Source organism: Podarcis vaucheri (genome assembly GCF_965113315.1).
Source record: "Podarcis vaucheri genome assembly, chromosome: 10".
NCBI classification, from domain to species: Eukaryota; Metazoa; Chordata; class Lepidosauria; order Squamata; family Lacertidae; genus Podarcis; species Podarcis vaucheri.
In genome coordinates this window covers 10,613,747-10,626,936 of record NC_138748.1, presented here as the reverse complement: position 1 = coordinate 10,626,936, position 13,190 = coordinate 10,613,747, and the positions used below count along the sequence as shown (strand labels likewise).

The 13,190-nt window shown below is 44.9% G+C and overlaps 2 protein-coding genes across 10 annotated transcripts in view; both read right to left on the bottom strand.

Annotated features, from left to right (window-relative positions):
• LOC309541594 (sucrase-isomaltase, intestinal-like) overlaps nt 1-398 on the bottom strand; it is a 111,677-nt gene extending 111,279 nt beyond the window's left edge. The window contains exon 1 of the mRNA XM_082239600.1: nt 279-398. Within this exon, the coding sequence (XP_082095726.1) occupies nt 279-324 (46 nt within the window). The 5' untranslated portion in view covers nt 325-398. The remainder of the gene's footprint in view (nt 1-278) is intronic.
• A 4,406-nt stretch (nt 399-4,804) lies between these two features.
• KIF21A (kinesin family member 21A) overlaps nt 4,805-13,190 on the bottom strand; it is a 99,284-nt gene continuing 90,898 nt past the window's right edge. For all 9 annotated transcript variants that reach the window (XM_082239429.1, XM_082239432.1, XM_082239434.1 and 6 more), the window contains 5 exons: nt 12,251-12,415; nt 10,692-10,809; nt 8,723-8,893; nt 7,902-8,101; nt 4,805-6,006 (listed from right to left, as the gene is read on the bottom strand). In XM_082239429.1, the coding sequence (XP_082095555.1) occupies nt 5,913-6,006; nt 7,902-8,101; nt 8,723-8,893; nt 10,692-10,809; nt 12,251-12,415 (748 nt within the window). In that variant the 3' untranslated portion in view covers nt 4,805-5,912. The remainder of the gene's footprint in view (nt 6,007-7,901; nt 8,102-8,722; nt 8,894-10,691; nt 10,810-12,250; nt 12,416-13,190) is intronic.

Genomic DNA, 13,190 nt, shown 5'->3' with positions numbered 1-13,190 from the left:
GGCAAAGGGTCATATAACCTTGGAGGACCAGTGCCAGTTGCTCTAGACCAGGGAACCCCAAACTTGGGTCTCCAGCTGTTTTTGGACTACAACTCCCATCATCCCTAGCTAGCAGGACCAGTGGTCAAGAGTAATGAGAACTGTAGTCACCAAACAGCTGGAGATCCAAGTTTGGGAATCCCTGGTCTAGACAATAGTGAACTAGATAGAGCAATGGACTGACTCAATATGAAACACCTTCCAATGTACCTCTATCCAACTATAAAATTCTATCTTACCTGCAAGAGCAAGGGCCAAAAAATGAAGCTTCTTCTTTCTCTCCATGGTTGAATAGATATAACACAAGCTCCTCAGACAATGGCCTTTTATAAGCAAGATGTAGCAGGGCTCACAGAGTTATCTGCAAGCTGACACACTGCAAATATTTGTTACTTTGATAAGGGGGGAAAATGACCTTATTTGCAGGTTATGTAAGGTTGAAGGGAAGACAAGTTGCAAGTTTATTTGTAATCAAAAAATGCTGTCTTCAGGAAAAGAAGGGGGAAGAGTTGCTTATGCAACAGAAGCTACAAGGCCAATGTGGGCATAGATTTGAAGTTTAACACGTGCGTTTGACCACAGAGATAGGGGCATGATCCTACTCCTCATAAATCACTTTAATTAACTCTCTCCCTACTATTTTGCACCCCACAATACATTACGGAGATCTTTGCAGCCTTTTATCACAGGGGATCATGGATCTAAAGTCAAAGCTCCACGTTTCCTCTGAGAAAATGATGCTGCAAGAATTTTTATAGAAGCAGGAAAGAGGTGTTATGGGCTTTTTCATGGAAGATGGCTCTGTGGGAATATTACCTGCTGGGAATCGCAAGTGTGGCAAATGTTGTTGCACCCAGTCCCTGGTTGGCCACTGGGAGAACACTGCTGGACTAGATGGGTCTTTGATTAACTAGGCCCATTATCATGTGCCAGAAGAGATGGCCTGATGCCTTATTATTTTTATTTATTATTATTAAATTTCTACGCCACCATCATCCAAAGGTCACAGGACAGTTGTTGTTGTTGTTGATATACCGCCCTATACCCAGGGGTCTCAATATAAGAACAAAAAAACACATACCATAACAACAAAGACAATACCCACCCCACACAGTTTAAAAGGTCATAGATTGTTTCATTAGCTAAAGGCCTGGAAGAAGAGAAATGTTTTTGCCTAAAAGATAAAGATACGTAATGAAGGGGTCAGGCCAGGAGTAGGCAACCTAAGGCCCACGGGCCACAAGTGGCCCATGGGGGTCATTTAACCAGCCCATAAGCCGCCCCTGAACCGAGCCGCCCACTCAGAGAGTCCCCATGCGCTGTGCTAAACCTGCGCAGTGCAGTGCAGTGCAGTGCAGTGCAGTGCAGTGCAGCGCAGGGACTCACTTCCGTGGCACTGGAAATCGCATCTGCACTTGCTCAGATGCCAGAAATTGCGGGTGCAATCTAGCCCACAGAGGGATCTCCACTGGAGTGAACCAGCCCAGGTGAGGTAAACCTTGCCAACCCCTGGGTCGGGCGATCCTCCCCGGGGAGAGCATTCCACAAACAAAGAGCCCTGTGGGCTTTTGGGTATTTGACCAGAATGCTTGAAGGGCTCAACTGATTTTGGGGGGGAGCGTTAGTCCCAAGAGCCTACACCATCACTTACCTGGGTACTTGAAGAGCTGCTTTGTCTCATATGTGATCTAAAGGTAAAGGTAAAGGGACCCCTGACCATTAGGTCCAGTCGTGACCGACTCTAGGATTGTGGTGCTCATCTCGCTTTATTGGCCGAAGGAGCCGGCGTACAGCTTCTGGGTCATGTGGCCAGCATGACTAAGCCGCTTCTGGCAAACCAGAGCAGCGCACGGAAACGCCATTTACCTTCCCGCCGGAGTGGTACCTATTTATCTACTTGCACTTTGACGTGCTTTTGAACTGCTAGGTTGGCAGGAGCTGGGACCGAGCAATGGAAGCTCACACTGTTGCGGGGATTCGAACCACTGACCTTCTGATCGGCAAGTCCTAGGCTCTGTGGTTTAACCCACAGCGCCACCCGCGTCCCTATATGTGATCTATTCCTGTGTTAATTTTCTTACCTGCAACCCAATCTCTGAGCAGCATAGGTTTCATTTATTTTGTACGGTGGGGTTGTGGTTCAGAGGTGCTGAAGACAAGGCCTACAGAGCTGTGGAACTGAAGGGATATTTAGTTCAATCTCTGGCTCGTAAACAGTCTGAGTGTTTCCTGTTGCAAGGGAGGGCGTGTGTTTTTCTGGGTCTGGAACTCTGGATTACAAAAGCAAGGGGAAATAGGTAAGTGACCTGTGGTGACTAGGCCTCGCTCAAGCTATGCCACAATGGACTGTGGTGAAAAAAAGGTGCAACGTACGATATTCCCTACAGCCAGCATCTCTGGGTCACCTTGCGCTGGAACATGAGGACAGTAAGGCTGGCAAAGGCTGTAGCTGAGCCGTGATCATGCACCAAGATCGTGTACCAGGGTGAAGACGATACAAGATTTGCCGGCAGCTCTGACGACCTTCATGATTCTCTTTTCAGCTTTATCAAGGAATATGTCACTCCCAAAAAATAATTAATTGAATTATTATTATTATTTTAAAAAACCCAACACCTGTTTGTACAGCTGTTGGCCTCCGACTTTTTTCATTTACCAATACAGAACTGGATTTGAGTGAGAGAGAAAAGTAGTGTGAGAGAAAATATTGAATCTGGAGATGTTGAGAGATGAAAAAGAGGTTGCACCTCAAGTGCTAGAGCTCCCTTATTTTTCTTCGTTTTCTTAGCTCCAAGATTCTCAGCAGTTCTTTGTTTCTTCTGGGACCTTTTTACTTCTTTTTTGAGAGAATGGTTTTCTTGCCTTGAATGTGTTGCTTCTTCAAGGTTGCAGCCATTTCCCTCTGAACCAATCCTTGGTCCAGACCAGGCATGGCCAAACTTGGTCCTCCTGCTGTTTTGGGTCGACAATTCCCATCATCCCTGACCACTGGTCCTGTTAGCTAGGGATGATGGGAGTTGTAGTCCCAAAACAGCTGGAGGGCCAAGTTTGGCCATGCCTGGTCTAGAACCTTGGTTCATGAGCAATATTGAAGAGATTGAGCTTTCCTGTATACACAAATACACAGGCATAGTCTATTCCATGGCGGTGCTGAAACTTCACCATTTTATTTTCTGGTTTTTCCTCCCCTCTTCTTCCCTCTGGACTCTTCTTTTGTTATGTGCAAATGGGTTTAGATATCTATTAGGTCCATAAATTACCATGTAGCATATAAAGGTAAAGGGACCCCTGACCACTAGGTCCTGTCGTGGCCGACTCTGGGGTTGTGGCGCTCATCTCACTTTACTGGCCGAGGGAGCCGGCGTTTGTCCGCAGACAGCTTCTGGGTCATGTGGCCCGCATGACTAAGCCGCTTCTGGCGAACCAGAGCAGCACACGGAAATGCCGTTTACCTTCCCGCCAGAGCGGTACCTATTTATCTACTTGCAATTTGACGTGCTTTCAAACTGCTAGGTTGGCAGGAGCAGGGACCGAGCTCACCCCATCGCGGGGATTCGAACCGCCAACCTTCTGATCAGCAAGTCCTAGGCTCTGTTGTTTAACCCACAGCGCCACATTCAACACAAAAAAACCAGCGACAATTTGTTGTTGGCAAAGGACAGCTGGACATATAAAGGGCCCCATTACCTTCAGTAGTTTAGGGCCTCATCAAACCTAAATCCCGCCCTGACGTGTATGCAGACCGAGTGGCAGGGCTCACAGCATTAAAACTCCAACAGATCTTCCTCCCCAATGCCATAGCTTTAGATTCCTGGAGACAGCAAGACAGGTCTGTTTCTCTTCTCTACTCCAGTCCCAAGTTCCCTTTGTTCTCTCTCAGCCAGGTGAAGGGGGGGGGACACATATGCCCCCCTCCTCAAGCATTTCTGACTGATACCTCCTCTAGCAAGAGGTCACCAGCTTTTTACTTTTTCTTTAATTGCCATACATCCTTACCTATGATATACTAAAGATGGCAATCAGTGAGCTGATTGCTACATGCATTCTTCCTTTTGTTGCCTGTATTATTAATTTTATTTCAAAATAAGTTTCCGCATTTAAAAAGGTAGAGATTTCAGATATTTTCTTTGTATTCCCCTCTGCCATCCACCTTCAGATAATGACCAGGGTTACAATGGCACTGGGAAGCCTTGACCCTTAATGACCACTCTTTGGATTAACAGCAAAGGCCATTAAAGAGTAACAAAGCAATCCACAAAGCACCCTTTTTAGTCTGAATGCCACAGGGCTGCTTACGTCTCTGTACAGTACTTGGGTCCTGTGTCACGTTAATTTCTCTTCATGTATTGCGCCAAACAGGGACGCGGGTGGCGCTGTGGGCTAAAGCCTCAGCGCCTAGGGCTTGCCGATCGTCAGGTCGGCGGTTCGAATCCCCGCGGCGGGGTGCGCTCCCGCTGCTCGGTCCCAGCGCCTGCCCACCTAGCAGTTCGAAAGCACCCCCGGGGCAAGTAGATAAATAGGTACCGCTTACCAGCGGGAAGGTAAACGGCGTTCCGTGTGCGGCTCTGGCTCGCCAGAGCAGCGATGTCACGCTGGCCACGTGACCCGGAAGTGTCTCCGGACAGCGCTGGCCCCCGGCCAATAGATGTGAGATGGGCGCACAAACCCCAGAGTCTGTCAAGACTGGCCCGTTCGGGCAGGGGTACCTTTACCTTTACCTATTGCGCCAAACAAAAGTAGCCGCAATTAAAGTGTTCACATTCAATTGTGTGGGTCTTTTTTTTTTTTTTAATGTAAGCATCAACTATCACAAGCCGTACATTTACAAGTTCATATCCTCTACCCCACAGCAAACCCAATAAAACACTGTTCCTAAAACTTGCCGAATTTACAAATGAATGTTCCGAAAAGCTGGATAAATTATACAACCCTCTCGTTCAATATCCACACTCAAATCTACAGCAATTAAAAAAATCCACACAGGCACACTGTTAAGATAGTCTCTCTTTACACCCCATGTATTTACACACGGCCTTTTGTTGACACAGTTGCTACCGTTCTTTTAACTAACTCCAAGGTTCAACAAACATATCTAAAATATATTTAGCAGCATATCAAAGTATGTTAAAAAGGAAGGACACCTTGTTTTTCCTCTTAAATAAAACATCGTGAGATGACGGAAACATAAGAAAAATAGATTAAGGTTTTTCTGTAAGAATACTGTGGTAGGCAGAGCACTAATAAAATGTTAATAATTCGACAGCATTTTAGTTTCTAGTCCTGAGCACAGAGTAGACACAGCTGCCCAACTTTGGTCAGCAAGAGTATAATGCTAACAACTAACGCGGGTCGTATGGCATTCATTGTTAGCATGACACAGTCAGGGCAGTAATCCGTCTCAAACTAAGACTCCGCCCTCCCTTACACTCCAGTCTTAGTTTCTTACAGCAGCAAAACATAAGTAAACTTTTTAGGACCCCCGCTGCTCTTCCATTAAAGGCTTGGGAAATGAGACAAGAGATATGCTGGCACGTTCCATACAACCATAAAGTGAAGCTCAGCTGAACAGAAGGGGTCAGAGAGTGAGGTACACAGGGCACTTTCACATCCTAGGTTACAGGTCTTGAGACAACCATTCCAGGGTGAAAGGCTTCCAGTTTGTTCAACTTACAAAGCTAATAAATGCACACAAATCCAGCCGTTATATGTGAGGCAAGCATACCACCAACAGACTAGTGTTTGAAATATAGTACAGAAGGCAGTTCTTAAGGGCAGCAGTTTCAGCAGAATACGACACACTTAAACGGTACATTCGAGCTGCATCTTCTTCTTCCTCTCCAGCTGAAAGCAGGTGCCTATGAAGACGCTCGTCTTTAATTACTGGCCACATCTTCGCTCGCATCGCCAGGATCGGAGATCTGTCCATCGAAGCTGCAGGGAGCCTTCCATATTCTCACAGTCCGATCGCTGCAAAATATTTTTAAGCAACCAAATCTATTAGCGTGAAGTGGGAAAAGGAAGAAGCAGAGAAAAGCCGTTTCCCCATTTATATACAGTAAGGTAAAGGTAAAGGGACCCCTGACCATTAGGTCCAGTCGTGGCCTACTCTGGGGTTGCAGCGCTCATCTCGCTTTATTGGCCGAGGGAGCCGGCATACAGCTTCCGGGTCATGTGGCCAGCATGACTAAGCCGCTTCTGGCGAACCAGAGCACCACACAGAAATGCCATTTACCTTCCCGCCGGAGTGGTACCTATTTATCTACTTGCACTTTGACGTGCTTTCGAACTGCTAGGTTGGCAGGAGCAGGGACTGAGCAATGGGAGCTCACCCCATCATGGGGATTCGAACTGCCGACCTTCTGATCGGCAAGTCCTAGGCTCTGTGGTTTAACCCACAGCGCAGTACCCTTGAATTAAAAAACCAAAAACTCTTCCACTGAACTGTTCCCTTAATCAAAAGCAGTCTCTCGAGAAAGCGAATGCGGCGCAGCTCAGTGATTTTTAGAGACTTGCTAGCTCAAGCAGAGCAAAGATTCTCAAATGCGTCCCACAACAATTTCATTGCACTACTGTGAAATATAGGAAACAGACTGAAATATAGGAAACACACTGAAAAAGGCTTTATATCAGGCATCCCCAAACTCAGCCCTCCAGCTGTTTTGGGACTACAACTCCCATCATCCCTAGTTAACAGGATGAGTGGTCAGGGATGATGGGAACTGTAGTCCCAAAACAGCTGGAGGGCCGAGTTTGGGGATGCCTGCTCTATGTTATTGATTCTGTTGGTTCACTAGGCATAAAGACCCAAATAAAATAATAGCGCTTAACATTTATAAGTACCAAGTAAAAGTCACATAGTCATGAGCAAGCTTTTGAGCTGATCAGAATTACGAGGCTCCAGTACACCTGAAAACTTGCTTACTAACTTTACATTTACACTAGTCTTGATAAGCTATTATGCTACGGCTGTGTTTTAATACATTGTATTAAGTATTATGGCATGACATCAAAGCCATTTGACAAACAAAGGCTCATTAACTGCAAACAAGTAGCTATATCACAAACTTCTCTATTTTTATGCTTTTCCCTTACAAGTAGCTTATAGCATAATATTCAATAAAAATACATGTCTGCATATAAAACAATTAACATTTTACATTAGGTAGTTTTTTAAACAAACCCAACCAACCCAAATAATAACACAGTTTAAACCTCTGCCAGCTATGACCGTAAGTGTGCAGAAAATTAAGTTGGTGGTTCACAATGTAGACAAACCCTTTGAATTTTTGCACGTACTAGAAAGCAAAGAAGATCACTCACTGCCTAGGACCCACGTACCTACGGGACCGCCTCTCCTGGTATGCCCCACGGAGGACCTTAAGGTCCATAAGTAACAACACTTTGGAGGTCCCAAGTAACAAGGTGGTTAGATTGGTCTCAACTAGGGCCAGGGCCTTTTCAGTACTGGCCCCGACTTGGTGGAACGCTCTGTCACAAGAGACTAGGGCCCTGCGGGACTTGACATCTTTCCGCAGGGCCTGCAAGACAGAGCTGTTCCGCCTGGCCTTTGGTTTGGACTCAGTCTGACCCTTATGTTTCCCTCCCCTTACGGTTTTGATCTATGGGCTACTTTTAAAATGAGGTTGCATTTTAAATTGCATTCTAACCTGTATTTTAAATTGGTCCCCCCCATTATGTTTTTATTGTAATTTTACTGGTGTCAGATGCTCTGAACCCAGCTCTGGCCTGGGAGTGCGGGGTATAAATAAATATTATTATTATTATTATTATTATTATTATTGGAATGCTCAGAATTCTTTCCAGCTATGCAGCGTGTGCAAAGAACATTAAAAGCAACTCACTCTGATGCAGTAAAAATCTGGCAGGAATTGGTGCAGATGGCATTGATGGGACTGTCGTGTCCCTTGAGTTCGCTTATTGGTGCAAATGTATCTACGTTCCAGAGTTTCAGAATGCCCCCGCGGCAGCCGCTGAGAAGCACGGGGGAACCGGGCACAAGCCCAAGAGCACAGACCCAGTCCTTGTGGGCATTAGGAACTTGCTGAAAAGACATATCACAAAATCAGAAACAACATCATCCATAAGGAGAGGAAAGGCAAGCAGTTCAGCTCTGAAAAATGCATCAGATAATATGAAGCAGAGGACAATTCACATGATTAAATTGCGGTCATCAAACATGGAAGACTTAAGTCCACTTCTTAAAAAAACTATGGCTTGCTTACTGCAGAGCAAGTTGGCAATATAGCAACTATTGAAATTAGACTGTGTGCTTTCAAAGTTCTATCTCCTACTCCCGTATTTCTCTACTGCATGATCAAACACATCCTCTGCAATTGTGAAGGTTAGAAACTTCCAGTTAAGATGGATGCTGGGAATTTTACCAGAATTCTGCCAGAAGTCTGAGGACCACAAATAAAGGTCTATCAACATATAGCATGCTGCACATTGTCAATCCTCTGCTTAGGCAAAGAAAAGCCCAGCTGATTTTGGTTCAAACAAAAAAATTCAATCCAACCTTTTCAGATTCTAAAATCAGTTTTCTAGACCCAAATACTATTATTTTTGGCTTTCAAAATTTCGAAGCCTCATTTTGGAGTAGCTGAAGAATTTCAGTTTGGGGGCAGCTCTGTTTCGCAAGGTTCCTATTATATTTGAACAGTACCTGGATGAGGTCTTTTTGAGCCAAGTCCCACTTTTTAATTCCATTATCTCTGGATCCGCTAAAAAGGTTGTCTCCCATAATAGTAAGCGCTTCTATGCCATCATAATGGGGTGGCTCAAAGTTGTGTGTAGGGCTTACAGTTCCCAGAGCTCCTTCAGTTACATCAAACATCTGAAATAGGAGCAAAACAATTTCAAATCTGCAACATAATCTTGGCTGGGAATTGACAAAATATAAATACTCACTCAATACAGTAGTATTATACAAACGTCTACAAAGGATTTGTAATAGTGCAGTAGTACCACCCACTAACTGATTTTAATAATTTAGTACCAACCACTAACTGATTTTAATAATTAACTACCATATTTTTCGCTCTATAGGACGCACTTTTTCCCTTCCAAAAATGAAGGGGAAATTTGTGTGCCTCCTATGGAGCGAATGCAGGCTTTCGCTGAAGCCTGGAGAGTGAGAGGGGTCGGTGCACACCGACCCCTCACACTCTCCAGGCTTCAGGAAGCTATCCACAAGCTTTCGGAGCGCAAAGCTGCACAGCGCGCCCCGGGCTTCGGGCAGATATCTGCAAGCCTTCGGAGCTCGGCGGGAGTTCCCACCGGGCTCCCAAGGCTTGCGGATAGCAGCCTCCAAACCTGACCTGGTTTGGAGGCTGGTGGTGGGGGAAAGCAGCGCTTCTGCCCACCACCAGTCCCACAAGCTCGGGGGACAGTGGGGAGGCAGAGCGCTGCCTTCCCACTGTTCCCCGACCTGGTCTTTGGGGCTGGCGGTGGGGGAAAACAGCGCTCCCCCACCGCCAGCCCCAAAGAGCAGGTCAAAAGGAACCCAAAGCCCCCAGAGCCCAGTGGGAACTCCCACTGGGCTCCGGAGGCTTCGGGTGAACGCACCTTGAATGCACAGAACGCACCTTGTTTTGGAGGGGGAGAACAAGAAAAAAAAAACTCCCCCTGTTTTCCCCCTCCTATGGTCCGGTGCGTCCAATAGAGCGAAAAATGTGGTAATTCAATAAAAATGACGCCTTATCTGAAATATATAACCCAGCACAGATTTACTTAATTTCCCCCTTTAACTCAAATGACAGGTGTGTGTTTTTTGGACAAATGTTGCCATTACTATCTCTTCCCATCTCACTATCACAGTATCGCAAAGAATGGACACCAGATTATTACACAGAAAACAATTTGAGGTCTTTTCGCTACACAGTCTGTCAACTTCTTATTTTATAACCACAACAGCCTCAATAGCAAACTATCACCAGATGATCAATAGCAATAACGGAGTGTAAACAGAGGTATCTATAGGAAGATTAGAAGATTTGACACCCTTTTGTCTATGTGGTAATTATGAACCATAAACATTATAAAGTCTTCATGTCAAAACTAAGGAGAGGCCAGAAATAACATTTGGAATAATTCTTCAAGAAAGAAGGGAATAAAAGCAATTCCTGAGATTAGGTTGCAAACCTAAGCACAAATACCTGGGAGAAAAGTGACTTTCACCTCTTAGTAAGTCCACATGCATACTAATATTTAGGAAATAACTTAAAACTCCCTGGAGGAAATAGTATGTTTCCTTGAATAATGAGTGAAAGTTAATCCAATTATTTTATTCTCCGACATCGAAACAAAAACCCTAGAAGTTCCCAAAGACTTTTTGACTTTGAATTTATATTTTTCCAGGCACAGGTGAGAATGTCAGTTTGACTAGCCTTTTCTGGAAAGGAAAAAAGAAAAGACAGACCAGCAGTGCTATCCTATACATGTCTTTATGTTCCATTGCACTTAATGTGGTTTACCCCTAGTTGTGGGTATAGTATTGCAGCCTCAGGCATTGTTCTGAGTCGAAATGGAGTGCAGTGCATTTCCACATCTCGCAGGGAAAGAACCAAAGAAAATGGAAACCTATTCTCGAAGCTTGTTGTATTACTCCTGTGGTAAGATGCAGGAGGCAATACCTTGATATAGTGATCCTTTGAGCCAGTAATTATGAGATCTTGCCCATTGGAAATGCGGTCTACAGTAAGGCACATAACAGGGCCCAGGTGTCCAGTTAGTTTCCCTGTAGACTGGAACCTAAAAAAATGAACAGAAACAGGCAAAGCGACTTAGCTTTAATTATTTCAAAGGAAAAGTAAGCATATCCCCTGCCCATTTTCCAGAAATTCACTGGATATCAGGCTTTGATCCCTGCAGATTATATGGGTATAAGTGGGAGTGAAACACCACATTAGTAACAGCAGGAATATCCAGTTTTGGACAGAGTAGTTTAAACGCTGTATTTTGATCTTCTCCTACTGACATTCTTGATGGCAGGTGAATGCTACCGGATCAGAAATAGCTGTAAATATAAGGTTGGGAATTCTAATTATGACTTCTTTCCCCCCCAAATTTGTGCCATTCTTTGTGTTATTTGCACCTCTTAATTTTTCTTCTCTGTTTGTTTCATTGGCTAAGTTCAGCCACGTACAACCCCGCTTCTGAGGGTGGGTGGCATTTCACACCAAAAATCATGGTTAAAAATAGGAGGCTAGCAGACTTCAACTCCATAGAAAGGCTTAGGCATCACTGTAGATCAGGCATCCTCAACCTACGGGCCTCCAGATGTTCTGGCTTACAACTCCCATAACAGGACCAGTGGTCAGGGGTGATGGGAATTGTAGTCCAAAACATCTGGAGGGCTGAAGGTTGGGGAAGAGCCCTTTCTGCTTATACAAGAAGCCCTGGTCTATGTGGGATGAATCCATGCCGCGGCTCTTTCTTGTGCGGGTACCTCTCTTCCTGGAAACTTGAAAGGCCCTGAGCTGCCCAGGCAACTTTAGCATTCCCTGGTGCATCACCATTCATTAATAATAATAATAATAATAATAATAATAATAATAATAATTATTATTATTATTTATTATTTATACCCCGTCCATCTGGCTGGGTTTCCCCAGCCACTCTGGACAGCTTCCAACAAAACACTAAAATACAATAACCATTTAACCATTAAAAGCTTCCCTAAACAGGGCTGCCTTCAGATGTCTTCTAAAAGTTTGGTAGTTATTTTTCTCTTTGACATCTGGTGGGAGGGCGTTCCACAGGGCGGGTGCCACTACCAAGAAGGCCCTCTGCTTGATTCCCTGTAACTTGACTTCTCGTAGGGAGGGAACTGCCAGAAGGCCCTCGGCGCTGGACCTCGGTGTCCGGGCAGAACGATCTACAGCAGGCACCCCCAACCTTCGGCCCTCCAGATGTTTTGGACTACAATTCTCATCATCCCTGCCCACCACAAGACCAGGGCTTCTTGTATAAACAGAAAGGTATGGGGGAAAGCCATAATGCACCAATTCCCACAACGCAAACAGATCATGAGAAGGCCTATAGACCCAAAAGCCTATAGGCTGCTCCCTACCATGGATTATTGCCATGGATGTGCCAGTTGGCAAACAGGGGATGAGGAGAGCACTGGCTGCAGCCGCACTGGGCTTCACAGGATCTTCGCATGCTCAGTAAGTATTTTGGAAAGCTTTACCTCTTCAGGTCCCACATTCTCACTGCATTTCCTGCAGCTGCATACAGAAACGTGCCTGTTGGGTTGAGAGCGATCTGGTTGATCTGGTTCTCGCCAGCTGGAATCGTCACTGTTCTGTTGGTACTGCCAGAACATGCATCTACTGGCATCGCCTGGCCTGAAGACCTGAGTTTCGCACGCAGAAAAACAAGAGGAAAATAAACTTGCAATTATCTAAGAGGGAAAAACACACACCAAGTAATTCCATCAATCCCACAAGCACATTGTATTCTGAATGTGGACAAAGGATGAGGGGGATCATCCATGCAAAGCTTCCAAGCCTCTTATAAGCAACAATTCCAATGTATTTATTTATATCTCGTTTGTATATTGATTGCCCAGTCTAGCCCAAATATTCTAAGCAGGCAACTGGGGAAAATGACAGACATGGTTATGGTGAGCCTTTCAGGTTCAAGAGTACAAGGGAGATTCAAATGCCACAATATGACCAATGTTTGCTGACTTTTCTAGTTACTTCTAGTTCTAGTTACAGCGAATAAAATATTCCCGAAACCAGGTGCTTTTTTCCTTAAAAAAACATTTAGGGGTACTCTCATTTTGACTCAAGAAAATCAGAATTTTATAGTTCAAATTGGGAAAAATAAATACAGTAAATGAACAAAAGTACAAAGATTCGCAAAATGTTTAGGGGGGATGCGTACCCTGCACACCCCCCAAGAAAAAAGCACTGCCCAAAACCATGTGTAAGTAATCAATCCATTTCAGAGGCCTCCAAAAAATCAAGAGTTCTAAAAATTGGCACATGGACTGAGCCATCACACCACCAGGTTGTATGTACGAATTGAAGACGTCAGTATGCAGGGGGAAACTTGAAATGTAAACTGATGCCTCAAAAGTCAGTGGTAGACTATCTGCTACCTCACATCCCGTTCTTTCAGCC